Here is a 24,884-nt window from a genome sequence, read left to right as displayed (position 1 = left end):
TCAAAGGGGCGTGCCGCAGTAGCGCACGTGTAGGTTTTCGGTAGACGTGCAGCCACTACAGTCCCCCGTTCTTATTGTAGTTCGGGCACATGCACTGAAACAAAAAGTAGTTCATGGCACATAGCGGTCTGGAGGGCGCCTCTGCCTTGCAGGATAATGCCGCTCTGCCGTGGCTGGAAGAGAACACGAAGCTGGCTGCACCGGGTCGGGGCTGTCGGGTCGCGGCTGCTCGGGGTCGTCTCGCTGTTCAGGGGTGTACGGAAAGTCCATATCCCTGGCTTGAATTATGTGGTTCTGGTGGCGCTTCCAGGCAAACACACCTCGACCGGTTTCCACACGAACTCTGTATGAAATAGGTTCAGTCCGCCCTAACACAATCCCAGGCAACCACTTTGCACCGCGTCTGAAATTTCGCACAAGAACACTTTCACCCACAGCGAATTCACGTGCGCGCTGCTTGCGACGCACTGTCTGGACGAACTGCCGCGTCGAAACCTTCTGCTGCAGCGAGGGCTTGACGGCATCTAGACGGGTGCGGAGTCTACGCTGTAGCAGGAGAGTGGCCGGCGCCTCGCCGGCGGTGGCATGTGGAGTGTTCCTGTATGACAACAAAAACTCTCCCAACGTGGTGCTTAAGCTCGCGGCAGTACTTTGCCGCAGTGCCGCTTTCAAAGTTTGGACAAATCGTTCAGCTTGTCCATTACTGCTCGGATGGTAGGCTGACGTCCTTACATGGCGCGTGCCAATGCTCTTAAGGTAATTTGAAAACACAGCTGAGATGAACTGCGGTCCATTGTCAGATACCACAACTTCAGGGTAACCAAACCTGCAGAAGATTTCGTGGAGACGGTTTACTGTGTTTTCCGCGGACGTGTCTCGCATTTGGCACACCTCCGGCCACTTGGAGTGAGCGTCGACCACAACCAGGAACATGGCGCCCTTGAAAGGTCCTGCAAAATCGATATGCAGACGTTCCCATGGTCTGGTTGGCCATGCCCACGGGTGCAAAGGAGCCGGGCAAGGCATCGCGCGTTGAGTTAAACAGGGGTTGCAAGAACGCACTTGGGTCTCAATGTCGCGATTGATGCCTGGCCACCACACGTAACTACGTGCTAGTTCTTTCATCCGAACAATTCCAGGATGTCCCTGGTGCAATTCTTCGAGCATCTGCGACTGGTGTTTCCGAGGAATAACGACACGCATTCCACGAAGAAGACACCCTAGCTGTGCAGAAAGTTCACAGTGTCTGTGAAAAACACGGCTTCATTTCCTCACTCACGATGGTCTCAGGCCAACCGTTCATTACGTGCTGCATGACAATCTTTAGAATCGGATCTCGGGCCGTTTCGCGTGCCACATCGCGACAGTTAATTGGCAAGGACTTCATGCGTAGGAGATAAAACTGGTCATCCGAGCATTCTTCACTTTCACTTGGCAGAGGCAATCGAGATAAGCAATCTGCTTCGCCGTTTTGACTCGATGGCTTATACTTCAAAGTAAAATTGTAAGCAGACAGAACTAAAGCCCAGCGTTGCACTCTAGCTGCGGCAACAGTTGGTATTCCCGTCTTGGGACCGAAAATTGTCTGCAAGGGTTTGTGGTCAGTAACGAGAACAAATGAACGCCCGAAAAGATAGTAGTGGAAACGTTTGACGCCGGAAACTAGAGCGAGCGCCTCTTTTTCCAGTTGGCTATAGTTGACCTCCACTGAAGATAAGGTACGTGATGCGTACGCAACCGGACGGCACTGACCATTTGGCTCCACATGAGAGATGACAGCTCCTATACCGTATGCCGATGCATCACACGACAGTCGCAGGGGCGCACTGGGGTCGTAGTGAGCGAGAACCGGTGGCTGCGACAGCAGCTGCTTGATATGCGAGAAGGCTGCTTCGCACTCGTCACTCCAGGCCCAGGGAACATCGAGTCGCAGCAATCTGTTTAGGGGTAAAACGACGTTTGACACGTTAGGAAAAACTTGCCATAGTAGTTTATCAAGACCAACAGTGAATGCAATTGCTGCTTGTCCGTGGGACGCGGAGCCTTTGCGATGGCTTCTAGCTTGTCAGTTGCCGGTTCAATTCCGTGTGCGCTAATGACATGTCCCAAGTACTGCAACTTGTCTTTGAAAAACTCGCATTTTTCTTTCTTTACCTGGATGCCTCTGTCTGATAACCGTCTCAATACCTCCTCCAAATTCTTTAGGTGCTCCTGTTCAGTCTTTCCGGTGACCATGATGTCATCGATGTAACAAGTAACACCGTCAAGGCCCTTCAGAATATTATCCATGATCTTCTGAAAGATCGCCGGCGCTGAGGCGATGCCAAAAGGCAAACGGTTAACAACATATAAGCCCTTGGACGTGTTCAATGTCAGGTAGGCTTTGGATTCCTCGTCCATCTCGACTTGCTGATAAGCCCGACTTAAATCAATTTTGGAGAATTTCTGACCACCAGCTAATGCTGCCAAAAGCTCATTCAGCTTAGGAAGCGGGTACGGTTCTACATCTAGGATTGGGTTCAGCGTGAGTTTGTAATCTCCACAGATTCTAATCGACCCGTCGCTCTTTACTACGGGAACAATTGGCGTAGCATACTTGCTACTGGCGACACGAGAAATGATTCTCAACTTCTCGAGCTTTTCCAATTCAGCCTCTACCCTTTTCACAAGAGCGAAAGGCTCACTCCGTGCTTTTAGAAAACGAGGCACTTGGTCATCCTTCAACTTGAGGCTTGCCTGCTCTCCTTGTATGGTCCCTAACTCATCCTTAAACACGTATTCGTTTTTCCGTAGCAGCGTTTCTAGTGCTGCAGGTGGACTGCCTGACGCAGTGTACACCTTGCAAAGACCTCGAATGCCACCCCAGTCTAGCCTGATATGCTGTAGCCAGTTGCGACCTAAGAGCGGTATGCCGCCTTGCGGAACAATGTAAAGTGGCAATCGTGCCTCTTGGTTATCGTGGCGGACCAGCACATCCATTACTCCTATAGGCTTCACGGTTTCCCCTGTGTACGTCTTCAGTTGCATCTTTGTTGGTTGCAAACGAACACCAGGAAAGTACACTTTAGCCTGATGGTGCGACATGACGGATACTGCTGCTCCAGTGTCGAGCTCCATGTTTACGGTAGTTCCTTCTACATTTACGCCTACCATTATGGGTGCCGTTCGTGACACGTCGACACTGTTGAGCTTAGTGAAGTCGTGCTGTGTCTTGCACTCAAGCGTGCGCATACACTGCTTCTGGTTTTTTGGTTCCGCTCTTGCTCTGCACATACTGCGTATGTGCCCCTGCCGGTTACATGAAGTAAGTAGCTCGTACGTGCGGTCACGCTTGCGCATCGTGCTTAAAAGAACCACAGCAATAACACTGCTGGGATTTGGCACGTTTACTTGCGTACTTATTCTTCTGCTTTCCGCTCTGCATTCGGTGAACTAGGCCACCGCTATCTGATAAATCATGGGCTGTCACTGCATTGTTAATTGCGGCTTCGCACGCCAGAGCACGGTCAACTGCCTTGTGGAAAGTTAAGTGCTTGTCTTCGACGAGCAGCTGTCTCTGGATATCTATTCGCCGCATGCCACACACAAACTTGTCGCGAAGCGCATCCTCGAGAAAAGAACCGAAATCGCAGGTTTGAGCTAGCCTGCGTATCTAGCAAATGAGCTATCGTCTGCGTTTCGCCCTGCACGGTGCGATAAAACTTGGCTCTCTCGGCAATAACGGATGGCTTTGGCGACAGGTGTTTGCTCAAAACTTCCCTCAACTCGCTTAACGACTTCAATGTAGTCGTATCGGGAGCAGTCAAAGACTTTAACAGTTGGTAGATTTTCGGACCGATGAGACTCACGAAAACGTCGACTTGAAGGTCGGCTGGAACCTTGTTTGCCCTCAGATGCGATGAGAGTCACTCGTCGTAGGACGTCCAGCCACTGGTCGAGTCGTCAAAAGGTTCCATCTGTCCCAGCTGCGAGGCCATTTCGCAGTATTGTCCGTTCCGAAGAAGAGACTGTCAACTTAGCTGCAGGGTCCCGCTGTCGATGCGTTGATCTTCGTCGCCATTATGTGGTGTTCTTCCAGGCAGGCAGGAACCAGGCAGTTGCAGGGACAGTACGCAAAGGGAATTGCTTTATTCCATTGACAAGGTGACTGGCGAGCACCAGCACGGCTGGGCCTCCGACTGTGATAAGCTGGGAGGAAGTGCGCCGGCTACTCTCGGCGCCGCGGTATATAAGCTCTTATCAAAGGGGCGTGTCGCAGTAGCGCACGTGTAGGTTATCGGTAGACGTGCAGCCACTACAAGAGGAAGAAGAAACCTGTGAGACGATGGCTGCTGCGTGTTGTTACTAGTAAGCCATCTTAACCCCAATAACTCTGCTTCTTAATACATTGTAAAGATAGTCTTATATTTCCAACATCACTGTAAGATATTGGTGGTGGTGCGGGGTACCAAGGCTGGAAACGCAGATCCGCAGCGGACATCGCATCCCCGTCCTCACCATGAATGACGGTGAGAACTCGGGATCAACGTCGTTGCCTCCTCCAGCGTCACCATCGCACGCTACATCGCTGTCGCCTTCGGTTGTGGTTGTGCAACCCAACGATCCAGGAACTTTCTGTGGGACTGATGGCGCCGACGTTGAAGAGTGGGTTACTATGTACGAACGTTTTAGTGGAATAAACAGATGGGACCCTACGCTTATGTTATGCGACGTTTATGCTAGCTAACCTGTTGTTCTACCTAAGATTCGTGGCAAAGGCGTGAATCGAAAACCATGAAGAGCAGCTGACTAGCTTGGACCAATGCAAAGAGAAGTTGGCAGAGTTGTTTGACAAAGCAGCCGCCCTTAAAATTGCCGCAAAGCAAGAACTAGCCTCCCGTGTCCAATTCCCCTCGGAGTCCTATGTTTCGCATATCCAGGACATGCTGGCCTCTGTCGTAAAGCAGATCCCGACATGAATGAAGCTGAGAAGGTAGGCCACGGGCTCAAGGGAATTGCTGATGACGCGTAAATACCGCTCATGCACAAAAGCTGCTCTACAGTTGATGCGATCATCAAAGAGAACCAACAATTTGAGTAGGCGAAAAGTCGACGCGTCCTGCAACCATTCCCCAGAGTTCTCTATACTGCCGCAACGTAGACGTGTGAAGATCAGCCCGCACAGCAGCATGCGTCGCCATCAGAGGACCTGGTGCGAATCGTTCGACGTGAACTGGACGCGATGGTGCCCGCAGCTTCCTGTTCGCGTAGCCCTGATGCTACCCTTTCTTCAGTTCCCCTCGTGCAAGCCATCGTTCGACACGAACTTAAAAACATTGGTTTACAGTATCTATGTGCTGTCGGCAATCCCAGAGCCAACGAATGCCCTTCTGCTACTTTCGCTCTACACCGACGCTTATCTCCGTGTTATCGCATCCCGAACGGGTAGAAAACCGCGGACGACCAGCCGATAAGTTTCACCTGTCACCGCATTGGTCATGTCGCCAGACACTGTCGCAACTCGTGGCCCTCAAGACCTTCCACGTCGACAAACCTGAGCCGTTTTAATGTAAATTCCCGCAATGTTTCGCCCACCGTTGAGTCTAAAAGCGCCGACAACTCTGCTAGTAACACGTGGTACAGTCGCTCACCATCAACCCACCGACACCAGTCTCGTTCGCCACAAACGCGTCGCCCATCTTCCCGTTCACCGCAGCCACGTGGCCTTTCGTCCCCTGTGGCTTTTGGTCGCAAATATTTGGAAAACTAAGAAATGCAGCCGTCGGAGGTGGTGCTGCATTTCCTACTACTGCAGCGAATACTCTATCTGTAACCACAAAGAGAACTGTAGTTGACATTAAAATAGACGGCGCACCTGTCCAAGCACTCATGGACAATAGAGCCCACGTATTTGTGACGATTGCTAGCCTACATAGACGTTTAAAGAAGGTCCTCACCCCAGCAACTGCCCGAGTGCTTCGTGTGGCCGACAGCGGCGTGCTCGTTCTTCTTGGAATGTGTACTGTGCGTTTAAATATAGCCGGCCACCCTACTTCTGTTCTCTTTGCTGTGATCGACAACTGCCCTCACGACGTTATCCTTGGATTGGGCTTATTATCCCATCATTCGGTTTTCATCGACTGCACAACCAGCATTCTTCAGTTGGAACTGCCTCAAGTCACTGAGTCTCCGAGCTCCGCACCACCGCACTTGTGTTCGCTTCAAGATATGCGTCTGTCACCTGATGTAGTCACCTACGTCGCTTTGACCGCACAGCCACAGATTCCTCACGGTCAATATGTCCTTTGCCCCATCGTCGACGTGCTTTTGAACCGGTACGTTGCTCTTCCGCATGAGCCAGCCCTTGGGCTTCGTCTGTCGTCCTTGTGAAAAAGAAAGATGGTACCTGGCGTGTTTGCGTCGATTATCGCCATTCAAATAAGATCACACGAAAAGACGTCTACCCACTACCACGCATCGATGACGTCTTTGACTGCTTGCATGGAGCTAAATGCTTCTCGTCCATTGATCTTCGATCCGGCTACTGGCAGATATCACTTGATAAAATGGACCATGGGAAGACGGCGTTCATCACATCTGATTGTTCATATCAGTTCAAAGTCATGCCCTTTGGCCTATGCAATGCTCTTGCGACATTTGAACGTATGATGGACTCTCTTCTGCGAGGCTACAAATGGACCACCTGTCTTTGCTATCTTGACGACGTTATTGTTTTTTCTCCCACGTTTGGCAGCCACCATACCCGAATCGGTGCAATTCTTTCGGTTTTATGAAAAGCCGGCCTCCAACTGAACTGCACGAAATGTCAATTCGGGCGCCGTCAGTTATCGTGTTGGGACAACTCGTTGATGCATCCGGTGTACAACCAGACCCGGAAAAGTTCGCGTCATTCGCAGTTTCCGTGTGCCATGTTCTGCTTCTGACGTGCACTGCTTCGTTGGCCTATGCTGTTTCTTTCGCCGTTTCGTAAAAAAATGGCTGTGGCTTAGCTAAGGATAAGCCCAGGATGCGAAGCATACTAGCCTTTATTTTAACGCGACAGCGTTAAGGAGCTCGTGTCGCAGAAAAGCCGGTGTCGTCGGCGTCGGCTCAGGCGTGCGGCGCTTGCTCAGGCGCACATTTCGTTGCCGCGCCGAACGCTGCGTTGCTCGACGCTCACCGCGTCCGATGCGGGGCGCGTAGTCGCTGCACCGTAGCAAAGCCACCTAGAAACAGTCACTGTAGCACGCCGCAGCCTTCGCTTCTCATTCCAACGAGCAGCACTGTCTCCAGGAGGCATCTCACCTCGTGAGTGTCTAGCAGAGGCAAGCGCTGCTGCTTATATACCGCCGCGACGCCGCGAGCGACGGCGCGAGTAGGAGTCCCGTTTCTTCTCTGTCGTGACGTCACGGTGTCACGTGGTCCGCCTTGAAGGTGACGCCGCGAGCGACGGCGCGAGTTGGAGCCCCGTTTCTCCTCTGTCGGGACGTCACGGTGTCACGTGGTATTGAAGGCGACACCGCCGCGCCTGAGGAGCTGGGTTGAGCTCCAGTAATATGCTTCGCATAAACCTTCGCCGACGTTGCTGGGCCTTCGACAGATCTTAGGAAGAACACGCCATTCTCAAGGGGCCCTGAGCAATCTCACGCGTTCGCCGTTCTCAGCGGGTTTCTGACCACCCCTCCCATACTTGCCCACTTTGATACATCTGAACCGACCGAAGCGCACACTGACGCAAGCGGCCCCTGCATTGGCGCTGTTCTCGCCCAACAGCAGAATGGTACCGAGAGCGTAATAGCTTACGCTAGCCGCTTGCTGCCACCTGCTGAGAGAAATTACTCCATCACAGAGCGGGGATGCTTGGCTTTAGTTTGGGCTGTCGCCAAGTTCGGGCTATATTTGTACGGCAGCAAGTTTTTGGGCATTACAGACCACGACGCCCTTTCCTGGCTGTCTTTCCTCCGGGACCCCAAAGGACGGCTTTGTCGCTGGGCTTTGGGGCTCCAGGAATTTTCCTTTGTTGTCATCTAGAAGTGTGGACATCTGCACAAGGACGCTGACTGCCTCTCGGGTCACTTCGTCGATCCTCCCAGTCCAGCTGCGCATGATCCGATAACCTTCGTGATCGCTTTGACTGACGTAACCGACATGCGCGCTGAACAACGCGACTCATCCTTACAGTCCATCATCGCCGGAGTGCAATATGGCAACATGGACGGCACGTGCCACATGTTCGCGCTGCATGACGGCATCCTCTACAGCCGCAATATCAACCCTGACGGCCCTGACTTACTCCTTGCCCTTCCTCGTCATCTGCGATCCGTCGTTCTCGAACACCTTGACGACGCACCGACGGTGGGACACCTTGGCGTTTTGTGTACCTATGACCGCGTACAACGCCGGTTCTTCTGGCCGGCTCTTTACCGCTCTGTGCTGCGTCCAACTTGGGAAGTGTGCCAGCACCGGAAGAAAAGGCTTCATCCGATTCAGACGACTTCATCCAATTGAAGTTCTCCTTGAACCTTTCTTTCGCGTAGGCCTTGACCTGCTTGGCCCTTTTCTGACAACGACTAGAGGGAATAAGTGGATCGCTGTCACTACTGCTTACGTGACGCGCTACGCGATAACAAAGGCGTTGCCGGCTAGTTGGGCATCTGACGTCGCCGATTTTCTCTTTCACGACTTCATTCTCCACCACGGTGCACCTCGACAATTTCTTGCAGACAGCGGCCGCTCGTTCTTGTCTCCAGCTATGGACGGCCTCCTCCGTTATTGTGCCACTGAGCACAAGCTGTCCACCGCCTAACGCCCACAAACGAACGGTCTTAGGGAACGTCTCAACCGAATACTCGCAGAGATGCTGTCATTGTGCGTTTCCCAGAATCACTGCGACTGGGACGCCGCGCTGGCCTACTTGACATTCGCGTATAACTCGTCCCGACATGACATCGCTGGATATTCACCCTTTTACCTTTTGTATGGTCGCGACCCCACTTTGCCCTTTGACACCATCCTACCTTCTGTGCCACGTGTTCCCACTGAGTACGCTCGTGAAGTCATCGATCGCGCTCACATGGCGCGTCAAGTCACCCGATCTCGTTTATTAGCCTCGTAGCATCTGCAAAGAGAGCGTTACGACCGGTGCCAACTGGATGTTCAGTTCACCCCAGCTGCTTGGGTGCTGCTTTGGTCACCATGTCGTCAGGTTGGCCTCTCCCAAAAGTTACTCTCGCGCTACACAGGGCCTTGTCAAGTCGTACGTCAAGTTAACGACGTCGATTACGAGATCGCACCGTTATAGTTTCATCCATCCTCAAGTCCACCGCGAGTTGATGTCGAGCACATTTCGCGGCTGAAGCCATACTTCACTCGCAGTTCTCAACCTACCATGCGCCGAGGTGGTGCTTTATTTATATAATATATTACATTTATAATATTTATTTTTTATAATTTATTTATATAATATATTTTATAATATAGTAGACGGCGGTTATGTTTTATACAACACTGGGGAGTAAGCTAATGGGCCTATAATTTTTTATTCTTTAACGTCTCCCTTTTTGTGGATTAATATAATGTTTGCATTCTTCCAGTTTTCTGGCACCCTTGCAGTCGATAGACACATCGTATAAACAGCCGCGAGTTTTCGAAGCATTACGCCCCTCCATCTTTGATAAAATGCACCGTTATTCCGGCTTCTCCTGCCGCCGCTCTTCCTCGTTTCATGTCTTGCAAGGCCCTTCTGACCTCATCGCTAGTTACAGAAAGAGTTTCTGTATTCTGTTCATTAGTGTTTCTAATGGAGGTATCCTGACTCCCCTGGGAATCGTATAGGTCAGTATAGAATTCTTCCGCTTCCTTTACTATATTTTCGAGATCGCTGTTGATATTACACTGCTTATCACTCAGTGCATACATTTTGGTTTGTCTTTGCCAAGTTTCTTTCTCGCCGCTCTCAGGCTGCGTCCATTTTATACGGCTTCTTCAGTCTTTCTCAGGTTATAGCTTCGCATATGACTTATTTTCATCTTTTTCGTCAGTTTTGACAGTTCTGAGAACTCTGTCTTATCTGTTGAGTTGGACACTTTCATTCTTTGTTATTTCTTTATTAGGTCCTTTGTTACTTGGGAGACCTTGCCTACTGGTTGCTTTGGTGCCTTGCCTCGCACTTCAATTGCTGCCTCTGAAGCTGGCCCATTTACGGTTTCATTCATTAGCTGTATGCCGTCATAATCTCTCTTGTTATACTGCTGCATATTTAGTTTCAAGTACCAGCCTGAAGTTGTCTGCTTTTTCCCTTACTGCCTCTAGGTTGACCTGTTTCTTGTCAACAAATTTTGCTCTCTCTCTCGCTCTTCAAATCGAGGTGAATCCTAGCCCTCATTAACATATGATCACTGCACTTTACCCTACTTAGCGCTTCTACATCCGGCACTATGCTGGGATCAGCAGAAAGTATGAAATGAATTTTATTGGCTCACCATTAGGGCTTTTCCAGGCCCACTCTCTGTTGCCACGGTTCCTGAAAAGGGGTGTTCATTATTCGAAGCTCATTCCTTTCTGCGAATTCGACCAACATCCCTCCTCTTGCGGTCCCGCAATCGACGCCGTAGTTGCCAATTACTTGTTCACCAGCCTGCTTTTTCCCCAATTTTTGCATTGAAGTCGCCCATTACTACGATATACTGAGTTTGCACTTTTCTCATCGCTAATTCAACTTCTTCATAAAACTGGTCTACCTCCTCATCATCGTGACTGGATGTTAGATCGTATGCTTTTACTACCCTTAATCTCTACTTCTTATTAAGTTTGATGACGAATACAGCTACCCCCTCATTAGTGCTTTAGAATTCGTCAATGTTGCCCGTTATGCCCCTATTGATTAGGAATCCATCCCCGTATTGCTTCTTATCAGGGAGACCTCTATAGCAGTGTACAACACCGTTATTGACCAATGTATAAGCCTCACCAGTTCTTCTAATCTCACTAAGGCCGATGATATCTCAAACAATGTCTGATAGTTCCTCAAAGAGTCCTGCTAAGCTAGCTTCACTCCGGAGGGTTCGGGTGGTAAACGTTGCAAGGGTCGGTTTCCATTGGCGGCCTGTACGGATCCAGAGATTCTTAGCCCCCTATGCTGCGTTACAGGTCCGACCGCCGCCTTGCTCGGGTATTCCGCAGCTGCTCTGGGACTGAGGGCCATTGGGTAATTGAGTTCGCCATTTGGGAGGGGGTGGCGCAATACTGCACCAGGGAGGTCAATTCCTGATCTGGTGAGGGAGTGTATACATTGTTCAATCTTTGTGGGCCTTCCTAATTTGGTTGTACCTGGATTAGTATAGCCCCACTCGCTTTAGGAATTTTTTGCCGATGACAGGCGTCACTCCAAGCCTACAGAAGTTGCGCACTGTAGGAGGTGAATTTCAAGCTCACCATCATAAATAAAAATTCTAGCGGGATTAGAACATCCGACTATGGCAACCGAACATTCGCCCTAGCTCAGTAAGGTAATCTCGCAGGCGGGGTGGCTACCTTATCACCGACAAGTACAGCCCCGATGGCCCTACATGCCTAAAAACTTCTTTGATTGGTCCGGGACAGAAGTGTTTGCTACTTTACTACTGTTGTCGCTACGTTAGTTTTCTTATGATGTGTGTGACACTACAAACTGTCTCATCAGATTCTCTTTTCCTTTCGGACAACAATTTTTTTTCTGTTCAGAGCCCATACTACTATTTGTGTTTCGAATAATCATAACGTTCACGATGCGCTCGCTTTGATTGCAGAAATGGGCATCTCATCAGGTAGAATCGGCAGCGAGCTTCAGAAGTTATTACAGCTCATTCCGTAAATGTTACCTGCCTAAAAGCTTATTTGATTTGTCCGCGATAGAAGTTTTTTTCCTGATCGCGATGGACAACTCACTATAGAACGATTTTTAAACTGTTCCGGCCTCGTCGTTCCGGAGTCGCACGTGGCAAGGTGACACGGCGTAGTATTGCTCAAAGGTTCGATCATGGTGGTTTCCCAGTCACCCGTACGCATGTAGCCATGAACGCGGCTAAATGTACGATACATTTTTTGCGAACTTCAACAATATTTAAATGTAGCGTGGAAAAGAAAGTAGATAAGAAGAAATGAAAAACTTTTAGCGCTAACCGGGAATTCACTAGTAGCGTGTTCAAGGCTGTACACGAAACAACTTCGGTCTCGGCTGCCTATCCAATGCATCGGAGAAGTCTTTCCGAATGAGACGGACCTGCTACAGATGAGCCGCGCAAGGGTGTGCGGAGGGAGCATTGACTGAGACTTCGGCTCAAAGGCAAATTTTCAGTGGTGAAACGGGCTGACAAAATATAGTTCTGAGCTGCGCGTAAAATATGCGACCTTGGAAGCGGCCTTGCTGTATGGTTGGAAGGCGCTTATACTACGCCTCCTTTAAGCTACAGCGTATGCTTCTGTCTGCCATTACTTAGACATTGTTTGTGCACTTCGCGCGGGAAACCTACTGACGTCCCGTTTGCCGCCGAACTTGCATACTTGTAATTTAGCAGTTGCGAAGGCGCGCTCGTGATCTTTTGAGTACAAACGAAAACCAGCGAAGGCTAATATACGCGCAAATGTAGCGAAAACAGATGGGAGCGAAATAGGACCTTTTCTGCATGCTGAAGATCTGTATTGTCAACTTTGCTACTGTGGCCGCTATGCTATTTTTCTTAGGATGTGCGTGATACTGCAAACTGTCTCATCATATTTTTCTTCCTTTCGCACGACAATTTTTTTTTCTCTGTGGTAGAGAGCCCATACTACTATTCGTGTTTCGAATAATACTAACGTACACGATGCGCTCGCTTTGATAGCAGAAAGGGGCATCTCACTAGGTGCAATTGGCAGCGACCTTCGGAAGTTGTTGCAGCTCATTCCGCACTACACTTTGCTTATCATGAAAACGTATGTGATTTTACGCGTCACCGTTAGCTCAAAAATTAACAATACTACGGGTACTAAGGCTTCGCTTCACATAGATTCCTGCATGGAGTCCACGTTTGGAACATTAGTGTAACATAATAAAACAACGAACTGTTCCTCGGTGATTGGTAATTTTTTCGTCATCATATTTAGAGGTACTTTCTGGGACACGCAGTACTATTCATCACCAACCTTACAGATCATATACCGCTTTTAATGTTCTGAAGCATGTGACCAGTACGCCTATGTGAGTACTTCACAAAGTCTCTAAGTGCCTCGACTTCCATAATCTGCTGCTGTTGCTGCACAGGCTGTACTACCACTTTGCTGTTTCTTATTTAGGATGTTGATAGTTTTCATTTGTTTCTTTTTTTGCAGGTCCCGGGTTGGTGTTCATAGTCTATCCTGAAGCCATCGCTACCATGCAGGGATCAGTCTTCTGGTCCATTCTCTTCTTTCTTATGCTAATCACTTTGGGCCTGGACAGCACGGTGTGTTGGTCTACGTTTTTGTTGCGTTGACTAGGCAGTGATGAAAAAATAAACAGGGTCACAAAGTTATATGTGACAACACCTGCAGAAAACGCGTAAACTGCGTATACACTATTCTAGGTATTGTGGCTAACGCTGTGTTGAAAGTTCATGATGACGTAGGATGATGATGAAGGTTTTAAACTCGTGTGAAAAAGGAAAACACAGAGAAAGATATTTTAGGACTACTTGCTTTTGGCAATTACGCCCCGACGTTCGCAGAATCGTGATATATGCAATGCCCGCGCGTAGAAGCAGTACAACACAATTGCGCGTCGACGGAGCGTATATTTAGGCGCAGACAATTACCGTATTTATTCCAATGTAGGCCGTTAGTTTTTTTTTTTCAAATAATCATATTCCAAACTCTAGGATCGGCCTAGATTCGAGAATTAAAAAAAAAACGCGCCAGCCTTTCATTCAAGCTGCTAAATATGGTGCATAGCTAGCGCCATCTAGAAAAGTCAGTATCGCAGCCGCTACTAGCCGTGCCAGTAGCCACCCTTGCACACGCGAGGTAGCCATTTTGACCTGTGTCGTGTCAGCTGTATCCGTGTGTGGCGTGGTGTTATCGCGTTGGCACCAAGCAGGAGATGCCACTACAGCGCCGCTTTCAAGCGAAATGTTGTGATAGCCGCAGAGGCATCGTCGAACCTTCAAGTCGGCTGGGACTTCGGCGTCGACGATAAAAACATCCGTCGTTGGAGGGGACAATGACAGCAGCTTTTTGCATGCACCGCAACGAGGATGGCATTTAGCGGACCAAAGAAAGGCTGTCACCACGAAGTGGAAATAGTTTTGGCCGACTTTATTAAGACGCAGAGAGGAGCTGCTCTTCCAGTGACGACAGGAGTGCTCCAAGCGAAAGCTCGGGAACTTTTGAGGGAGCGAGGCCTAACACCAAAGGATTTCAAAGCCAGCCGGGGCTGGCTTCAGGAATTCATGAAGCGCATCGGCTTCAGCCTACTATGTCGCACTTCAATCACCCACAAGCTGCCAAGCGATTTCGAAGAAAAGCTTATAGCTTTTCAGCGCTACATGCTGCGAAAGGGAGAAGGGGCAGGCTAAAACTTTGGGCAAATTGGCAACGCCCACCAGACGCCTGTGTATTTTGATATGCCAGAGGCGTACACCATGAATGAAAAGTGTGCCAAGGAGCTGAAGGTGCGCTCTGCGGGCTACGAGATGCATCGCGCAACTGTGATGCTGCACTGCACAGCTGATGGACATAAACGCCCTCCTCATATGATATTTAGAAGGAAGACACTGTCTGCTCGAGAAACTTTCCCAAGAAATGTCATTGTTTGGGCAAATGAGAACGGGTGGATGAAGGTTGCGATGGTGGAATAGTGGGTTAAGATTGTGTTAAGAGCCCTTTTGACAAAGAACTCGCTCCTTCTGGTCGACTCTTACCCTGGGCACTTGACCGACAACGTGAAGGCTGCGCTTGCCCAAGTGAACACAGACCTCGCTGTCATACCGGGCGGCATGACGGGCCTGTTGCAGCCACTTGATGTCTGCATCAACAAACCTTTCAAGGATCGTCTGCGGAAATATTACACGGACTCGTTGACTGACGAAGACCACATGCCAACGGGAACGGGCCGCATCAAACATGCATTGCTATCGCAGATGGCTGGCTATGTAGCTGCAGCGTGGGACGACATCCCAGGTGCTTTGATGGTGCGCGCCTTTAAAAAGTGCAGCATATCTAATGCGCTTAACGGTACTGAAGAGAGTGCACTGTTAGAAGGTGACAGTAACACGGAACACAGCGACAAGTCTAGCAGCGACGACGATGTTGAATGAGCTCTGCACGTTCACATTCAATAAATGCTGTTTCCGTTTTGGGAACGCTGTCCTCGCTTTTTTTGATCAGCCTACATTCGGGGTAATATATATATATTTTTTTGTTGGCTTCGGACTCTAGGGGGTCGACTTAGAATCAGGGTCGGCCTAGATGCGAGTAAATACGCCAGATTTTTGATTATGAACCAAGGGCCACCGAGAACTTGTACCGGCAGTATACATACGCCCCTCCTCTCCCCCCTCCTGCTGGTTCGCTGTGCACAATAAGGTAGGCTACAGAAGTAGTAGTAGAACGGAATATAGACCGGTTTAATTTACAACCGTAACACCTTGAGCTATCAGGCTAATTCAGAGAAATAAATGCAGTCGTCTAGCAAAATATTAGGCATTTAAATGAGCACTTACGAAAATATAGATGGTAATGAGGGAATGGAGCTAGAGGTCAACAAAGCTGGCAACGAAGTAGAGGATAATTGAAAGTGTAAATAAAAATTAGGAGCAATCCAGCAGTAAGTGAGAGAAACAGATGGGGATTGGATACCAATAGTGGTAACAAGAAAGACCGTGGGCATTTACAAGAACATAAGAACTAAATTAAAAAGGGATTTCTTTAGGGTAACAACAAAGGGCAGGGCCTTGCTATTTGAGGCTCGAGCTATTTGTCTAAGGGCAAAAACACACCGGGACAAATATTCGAAACAAGATGAGGCATGCATCTGCTGCAGCGAAAATGCCGGGACCACTGTGAACATTTTAATTCAATTCGAAAGTATTCAGGCAGTGAGACCCATAGCTATTGTACACCTTCCATAAGTGGATGGAACCATGAGCAAGTCAGAGGTAATGATAAGCAAAAGACGTTTACAGTAGTGGTGGAAAAAAAAGCAAGCAATATATCGATATGACCGGGTGTGCTACAGGCATAGGTAGCGGTATAAGATAGGCAGATAGGTTTTAAGGATCAGGAAGAACACTAGGAAAATGTATACAAAGATGCTAGAACGAAAAGCATGCATTGCACACCTGATAAACTCAAGCAGGCTAGGGGACTATTTCTCACCACCTCGTTTCAATGGGTACGATAATAAATCATCATAATAATAAATATGGCAGTAACGTTCCTAAAAGTTGCAATAAAATATACTGTATTTCAGCTACTGTCACGTAAACAAGGAGCAAAAAGCAGAATAGCATTTTTAATGAAGCTGGTTGATGATAAATAGTGAAAACAAAGAATGGCGGTCAAAGATAGCAACGGTAAAGGATTGTACATTATGCGCCGTATGCTGGCGCTTGATATGAATTAAAATGTCTGTATTATAATCTACGCCTAGGTTTTATTGTGGCAGTAATTATATCGCCACTCCAGGTGCATTTCTGCCGCCCGACGGCAGCGTCGCCGTGAGGTGCTGTAGAAAGTGCAAGGGTGGTATAATCGTCGCCACGCGGAGTACGCTGTATGTGTGAGTAAAAGCACGCGAGAGTGAATCGGCGAACTCTGCTCCCGTGCGCGAGCGAGGAGGGTGCACGCCTTCTCCTGTCACGTGCGAGGGAGGAGCAGGCGCGTTCTTCTCCAGCGGTCGCTGCTTACGGCACGGCCATGCAGGTGCCGTATCTTCAAAGCTATCTAGGACAAGGTCAAGGTGCGCGCCAGTGCGGGCCTCATCTTCGAAGCAATCTTCAATATTTTAGGAGCGCGCGTAGTGCCGGTAACTTCATATGCACTGTGCTTTAGACGTTTCGTTCGCGTTGAAGCGAGTGATGCAGAAAGGTCAGTTCGCTCGCTGCCGCTGCTGCGGTTACTCACTCCAGCGTTTTTACAGTGAGTTTCCTCGTTCAACGAGTGAGATGTGTTCATAGTTACCTATGCGCGCGTGACTCCGTGCTTGTTAATTCAGTTAGTAAGTGAAAGTTTACTGCAACATGATACTGCGCTGCTTTCGTTAATTCGTGTAGCCATGTACGAATTTTCTATCGCAAACAATGGTTCGCCGTTCGGGTGAAACTGTGACTTTCTTTTTCTTTTAAAGAACAGATGCAACATAACAGGCTTGTTAATTTTAGCGGACATATGCTGAATCAAGAAATCAAGTGGAGTGTATTAAAGTACCTGATTATATAAGAATAGTTCGCGCTAAAATTGTAATTAAGGACTATAATAAAGAATGCCTTAGTTGAAAGCTGCCGAAATTCTGTGTCCGTCACAAGATAGCTCAAATTTCAGATGAATTCTGCCCGTTTAGGTGGCATTAAACGAAAATGTGCTGTCGTTTTTGTACGAATTATAACAATGGCGGATATTCTGTAAAATTGGAAGTGACAAAATACTATAATACACAGGAAAGCAGCTGTAGCATTTCTTCTCTTCTTGAACCGCCGCCAATCACTTAAGACCGTCCTGTCACATTGGACTATTCCTCCTAGTCTCATTTCCACCTATCGCGCTGAAAGTCAAAGCTATTCCCGAGTTGCTCGCGCTGCTACGGCAGCCATTTGCACCACGTTAATTTCCTGCCAGCGGAAGTTGCTCTAGAGAGAAAGTGTACGCGCGGTCTATTTTTTGAATGTTCAGCCATATTTGTGGCTTCTATTGGCGTAGTACTCTGCGGGCACGATCATCACTAAGATATCTGGGCACTGTGCTCGTCTGTGTGATTGCCAAAGCAAAAGCTAAAAATGAAGCCACAGAAACACAAGAATTCGAATTCAAATATACTATATACCACAAATTATTATATCCTCTAGAACTGGCTCGTGTGTATATATTGCCAGTTATTACAGCGTGCATACATTTGTTACTAGAGACCACTTCGTTGCTGATATTGTCTTAGAGTTGTGAATTGGAAGGCTCTTTAATGTAATGTACGCAAGTAGGTGCACCCCATGTAGCATAATACAACACAAACGAGGAAATTGAAAGAGACAACACCGCTATTTAAATATTACAATGGGACTGATTTCTCAATAGTGCAATGCTTTAACGTCTTAGTGATGGTGTAGAAACAAAAATACAGACAAAAATTGGATATAAGAATCTAGCTACCGTATGCTGGAGTGTCCCTCCACTCAACTCGGAGCCTTGACTCAAAGACGGACGGATGAATTGATGCTATGGGTGTCCCTTTCGAAACGGAGCGGTGCGTAGCGCTACCAAACTCTTTTTCCTAATTTTGCCCTGTTTTACCTATGTCAATCTTTATGAACCATTATAGGGAGAGACAGAGAGAACGAATTTTCTTGAGTGATAAAAAAGAACATTCTCATGGCGGACCCATAGTCGAGAGCTGCACTCTCCCGTCTAATCTGGTCGATGAGCGATTGCTGGTTCGCCAGGTTAGAGCTGGACTTTATATGGAGCTTTCTTTTTATACATCCTGCCTGTGGTCTACCTACTTTTCTGCCCCCAAAGCTCCAGTCATCTCTGTTGTGGGCATGTTTACTTTCCCCCTGCTATCACTGAACTCAAGAACTTCAATGAGTGCATCGGATTTTAAACTGACAGTCGGGTAGATATCGTCCCCTTCTAATATAACGCGTTTCATTTTTTCCCTAGCTTTACCACAGGACGCACATGCGTGCTCGGTGTAACTTGCGTTATAACTACGCGTTCTAAGGTATCATGACCTCACTTCAAAGAGTAAAGAGCTTCCCTTTCATTTATAAATTGTTTGTTTCGGGATTTCGTTTTTCCTTCTTAGATAGTTACTCGCAGCATTTTCCTTTTCCACTGCCTGTTCCCGTTATTTTCTTTCCAAGAAAGTGTACCCGCCAGCTCACAAATCGCTTAACAAGCGACAAAAAGTAGCTTGGAGACGACTTCAGACAAAAACCTACCCCAACCCAGTGGCCTATCACCACTACTACCCGGACCAATACCCGAATACATGTAAACAATGTAAGAAAAAAGCGGATCTGTTCCATATATGTGGTCGTGTCCAGCAGAAAATCACACAAATCACGAAATAATACTGAGCAGAGGGAGGCCGCGTTGCTCAGCTCCGACCCTGACCTGCAGGCCAAGGTCATCAAGAGAGCTGAAGAAGCCGCCCGGGCCCAGGGGTTCGTGGCTGCCTAACAACAAGGTCACCCGTCAATATCTTGTTTTCAAATTGTCTACTCACTCACTCACTCACTCACTCACTCACTCACTCACTCACTCACTCACTCACTCACTCACTCACTCACTCACTCACTCACTCACTCACTCACTCACTCACTCACTCACTCACTCACTCACTCACTCACTCACTCACTCACTCACTCACTCTTTCCGAGAAGGCACACAGTCGCACCAACGTCGTCATCAACCATTTTTTTTTATTCAGCATTGATTCAGACACAGTGAAGGTCTTGGATGGCAAGGCTAAAGGCAGTACCCCGATACCGCGCAACATGGACGCTAACCTACACTCCGGCAGGAGGAGAGCAAGGGCCCAGTACATGGAGAAAGTGTTCAGATTCAATACCACGGCCCGTTTTACGGACGCTACCATGTATGGCACGAACAACAAGGGCGCAGTTGCGGTGGCATGCGACTACCGAGGCCACGTTACCTCCGCTGCATCGACCCGCCCCTGCACGATTACGGAAGCCGAGGAGCTGGCCATCGCGTTAGCCATCCGCGAGGGCCTACACGCAAACCAACCACTGACGATCCTCACGGATTCCCAGCAGGCCTGCCGCAACTTCCTACAGGGAAGAATTGGAAGACCTGCTGCACAAGTCCTAGCCGGAATACTCAAGGAGGACCCTGAGGACTTCACCATCCAAACCATCATCTGGATACCGGGCCACACAGGCATCACGGGCAACCTGCAGGCCGACAGAGCAGCTCGAGGATTTGTACATAACCGAGCACTCAACACGCCGGCTGCAGAAGACCTGGACCCTGTCAACCTCCAGTATTCAGCAATCGTCAACTACCACAGAGGGCGTCGTCTGCTATATCCACCACCCCATCGAAATCTAAACACAGAGGATGCCGCTGCCTGGCGTAGGCTCCAGTCAGGCACTTACACGAACTTACACATATTACATAGGATACACCCCACAGCCTACAGGGACGAATGCCCATGGTGTGGGGCCACACCAACCCTATACCACATTACGTGGGAGTGCGCACTACACAACATATAACACCCAGACACGAAAACCACGAGGGAGCAATGGGAGGCACTGCTGTCCAGCTCGGCCCTCGACGACCAGCTCAAGCTGATAAAGAGATCTGAGAAGATGGCAAAAGCCAGCGGAGCCCTGGACTAAGGGCCCCGACCATTAGCTGTTTTTTTAATTATTATTTTAATAAAGTTTATCTATCTATCTATGCCTGACTAAGGCCCTGTCACCCATACATTGCTCAACAGTGTGGTAGCATATAACATACAGATAGTATACACACATATCAATAGCGTGGATTAGACGTACATAGCATACATTGCAAACATACGTGCAATAAATACAACAGTAACTATACAACTTTCTAAGCAGAAACCGTTTAGGATCAACAGAGTAATATAAACACAAAAAAACTATATCTTTATATATATATATATATATATATATATATATATATATATATATATATATATATATATATACAAGCACAAAATGAAATGCACTTAAAATAATTGTACATAAGACACACAAAAAACCAATTAGCACAATGTCAATCAGAAAGGGAACGCAAATATTTTTTCATGGCACTTTTAAAGCAGTTTAATGATCTGAAGTTTTGCGCGATAGTGATCGTGTTAGGATGTGCATTTATGAAGGATGGGACTAAGTATGCTAATTGTTTTTTACCGTAGTTCGTCCTGCAAAATGGAACTCTAATATGGTCATGCCTGAAATTGTATTGGGTGTAACTTGAGAGGTGGTTTTGATAAAAAATGAGTGAATTTTTCTCGAGTTCACCTCGTATGTATATAGCGAGCTTAAGTTCGTACAGTTGATTAATTCTTAAAAGTGCATGCTTTATGAAGAAAGGTGCCGTGTGATCGCGGGGTCCAAGGTTCTCAACACAGCGAACTGCTCGTTTTTGGAGACATATCAATCGATCCAAGTTTGATTGGAATGTAGTCCCCCATACCAACAGGCAATAGCTAAGATGAGACTGAATTAAAGCATAATACAGGCGGAGTTTCAACCAAGTAGGAACAAAGTATCTAATTTTAAACAATATGCCTATTGACCTACAAATGCTAGAATGAATCTTCGTTACATGAGTTGTAAAACTCAGGTTCTCATCAAAAAGCACACCTAAAAATTTAAAAGCTGAAGTCCGCTCGATTACACAACTATTGAACTTCACACAAAAAGCACAGTCACTAGGCCTATTTCTAGGCTTAAAAACGACGTATTTTGTTTTATTGACGTTTAACTGCAGGTGGTTTGCTGATAACCAAACTGAAAGTTGATCTAACCAATTATTAGCTGTAGTTTCTAGCACTCGTAGACTGTCACCTGAGAAAAACAAACTTGTGTCGTCAGCATACAAGACTATGTCTGGAGTAAGCGGTATGTTTACAATATCGTTTACGTATAGAATAAAGAACAGGGGACCCAAAATTGACCCTTGAGGGACACCGAGTGCAATTTATTTCTTGTATGAACAAAACCCATTATAACACGTGTATTGCTGTCTGGTAGTGAAGTAATCTTGAATCAGTTTCAGGGCCACACCGCGAACTCCGTAGTATGTCAGTTTATTAAATAGGATGGTGTGTTCAATGGAGTCGAAAGCTTTTCTAATATCCAGGAAAAGACCAACCGTATATAGTTTGTTCTCGATGTTACTGAGGAGTTTTTCTTTGATCTTAACAAGTGCCATTTCAGTAGATCTGTGTTCACGGAAGCCAAACTGTTGGTCCACAAGGGCGTGGTTTTTATCTAGAAATTTAGTTAGTCTGCACTTTACGAGTCGTTCCAACACTTTTGAGAAAAGAGGTAGTATGGATATCGGTCTATAGTTGTTTAAATCAGTGACAGAGCCTCCCTTATGCAATACAATCACTTTGGCAATTCTCATAGAATCGGGGAAAATACCATTCACGAAAGCGCTGTTACAGATATGGCATAATGGAGCCGAGACAACATCAGCAAGTGATATGATTGGTCCTGCTTTTATGTCATCAGTCCCTGCTGCAGTATCTTTTTTTAAAGCCTTAATAACGGTATACACTTCCATTTCAGTGCAGGGTGATAGGAAGATAGAATTGGAAGTCTCGTGGTTTAGAAATCTTTCAGGTGGCAGTAATGAACCACTAGAGTAGGATGACCCACCACCAAGTAAAAAATGATCGTTGAATTTATTGGCCAAGGAAGTTTCACTGTATTCAGTGTCATCAAACGTTAGAGTATTCGGGTTTGTGTTATGCTGGGTTCCTTTTAACCTGCGAACTGCATTCCATAATTTCTTTGGATTGTTTGATACCGTAGAAAACATATGTTCGTAATACCTGTTTCTAGCTCTTTATTAATTTTATGTCCACTGCCGGACCAAGGCCTATCCCTGGCATCTCCAATTACCCCTGTCCTGCACCAACAAATTCGAACTAGCGCCTGCGAATTTTTAAATGTCGTCAGCCCAGCTAGTCTTCTGCCATCCTCGACTGCGCTTCCCGTCTCTTGACACCCATTCTGTTACCCTAAGGTCCACCGATCTTCTAGCCTACGCTATACATTATCTGCCCAGCTCCATATCTTTCTGTTAATGTCCATTAGAATATCGGCTAAACCCCTTTGCTCCCTGGTACACACCGCTCTCTTCCTGTCTCTTAACAATACGCCAAACATTCTTCGTTCCATTGCTCTTGGCGCGGTCCTTAACTTCTTTTCTAGCTTCTGTGTGAATGTTCAAGTTTCGGCTCCTCATGTCAGCATCAGTAGAATGCATTGATTCCACACCTTTCTTTTAAATGATAACGGTAAGCTTCCAGTCAGGAGCTGATAATGCCTGCCGTATGCACCCCAACCAAATTTTCAGTCTGGAAATTTCCTTATGATCAGGGTCCCCTGTGAGTAATTGACCTAGGTAAACGCACTCATTCACAGACTCTAGAGGCTGACTGGGTTGAGTTGTCTTGTTGTCTTGTTGGGTTGTCCGGGTATTCATGATTATCTTTGTCTTCGGCATATTAATCTTCAACCCCACTCTCTCTGTTAAGCTCGTCAATAATTTGTTGTAACTGGTCCCTATTGTAGCTTAACAGGACAATGTAATCTGTAAATTGAAGGTTGCTCAGATATTTGCCGTTAATCCTGCACCATCTCTTGAGAAATAGTCGCTGTTCTTTATGGTCATCGAAGGCTGTTATTCACATGCGGAGCTTCTTTATCAATCCAAGGAAAGCGCTGCGTTCATCTCCGTGGAGCGGAGGAAAAGCATCACCGCTATCACCAGAATGCACTGAAAGCTTCCTCGGCAATTGTAACTGTCCTAAGGTGATAACCGTGCGAGAAAACTGTGAAGCGCTAGAAAAGTTGATCAATGTTTAAAAATAGTGCGATTAAGAACATTAAAACATGCTCAAAGTGTAGAAGTATATTGATAAGACAAAACAAAACAAAATTCACCTCCTCTTTAAGCGTGGGAGCAAGGTTTCCAAATTCTCAGTCATTAGGCAACGTGGAGAGGCTTAAAAATCGTTGCCCTTGGCGCACCATTACGGCAGTCACGATGCACTCAGAGCCTTCAGAAGTCGCTGCAGCCACCTATGGCAATCGGGACGCAGCAGAGCCAATCACAGTGCACCATCTTCGATGTCCTGGCGAATCTGCACAGAGAAAAACCAGCCTTGCGTTTCGCAGCACTTACGTTAACGAAATGATTCGATCCTCTTATACTTGTTGAGGAGCGAAACAATCAAACAATATAGGTAGCTTACCAAAAATACCACAGGGGCTGCTCTTTCATCAAATAGTAAACGTGTTTTTCTACGTGACTCAGATCTCAGACGACTGTCCGCTATTAAAAACTCCAGAGTTGTATATGGGCGCAGTAGGAGAAAGCACAGTTATAGTCTTTAGGGGGGGTTGATATCTAAGTAAATTGTCCACATCGACTAATGAAAAGGGCGCGAACCCTGTGAAACTACTTATTTCAATAGACCAAGTATCGATATGGCGTAGGATAACAGAGCCATTCCACATCAGGAGAGGGGATTTGTTTTGTACCCGACAATGAATCTCTCCATCAAGGAAGACGCCTGATTATGCACCATGCCTAAAACGAAAATGTAAATGATGCAGCTGTTTACGTACGCCTGTATCCGCGCATCCGTGATATAAACAAGGCAGTCTGGCTGCAGTATGATGGCTTTTAGCAGCGCATTCTTCCCTGACTTCTGCAGCATAATTATGAATAAATGACGCCCGCAATACCACGACATAATGAGAGAGTCGGGATGGCCTCAATCGAACTATGCAGGAAAGATCATTACGACCGCATGACGACAATAGGTTGACCTTTCTCAAGTGATGGAGGTCCAAACGACAACGCGTCAACAACGCCGTGACTGACGTTAGAATGACGACGATGGGGCAACCACGACAGCGTAGTGGTGTCGATATGACAACGAATTCGTGACGATGAATCTA

General features: G+C 47.4%; 1 protein-coding gene across 3 annotated transcripts in view; it reads left to right on the top strand.

The window, feature by feature from the left end:
- SerT (Serotonin transporter) overlaps positions 1-24,884 on the top strand; it is a 515,765-nt gene that overhangs the window by 293,820 nt on the left and 197,061 nt on the right. For all 3 annotated transcript variants that reach the window (XM_070533507.1, XM_070533506.1, XM_070533508.1), the window contains exon 8: positions 13,327-13,439. In XM_070533507.1, coding sequence (XP_070389608.1) covers positions 13,327-13,439 — 113 coding nt within the window. The remainder of the gene's footprint in view (positions 1-13,326; positions 13,440-24,884) is intronic.

The sequence above is a fragment of the Dermacentor albipictus genome, chromosome 2, assembly GCF_038994185.2.
Source record: "Dermacentor albipictus isolate Rhodes 1998 colony chromosome 2, USDA_Dalb.pri_finalv2, whole genome shotgun sequence".
In the NCBI taxonomy this organism is placed as follows: Eukaryota; Metazoa; Arthropoda; class Arachnida; order Ixodida; family Ixodidae; genus Dermacentor; species Dermacentor albipictus.
The sequence above is the reverse complement of the archived record's forward strand: the minus strand, read 5'-3'. Positions and strand labels throughout refer to the sequence as shown.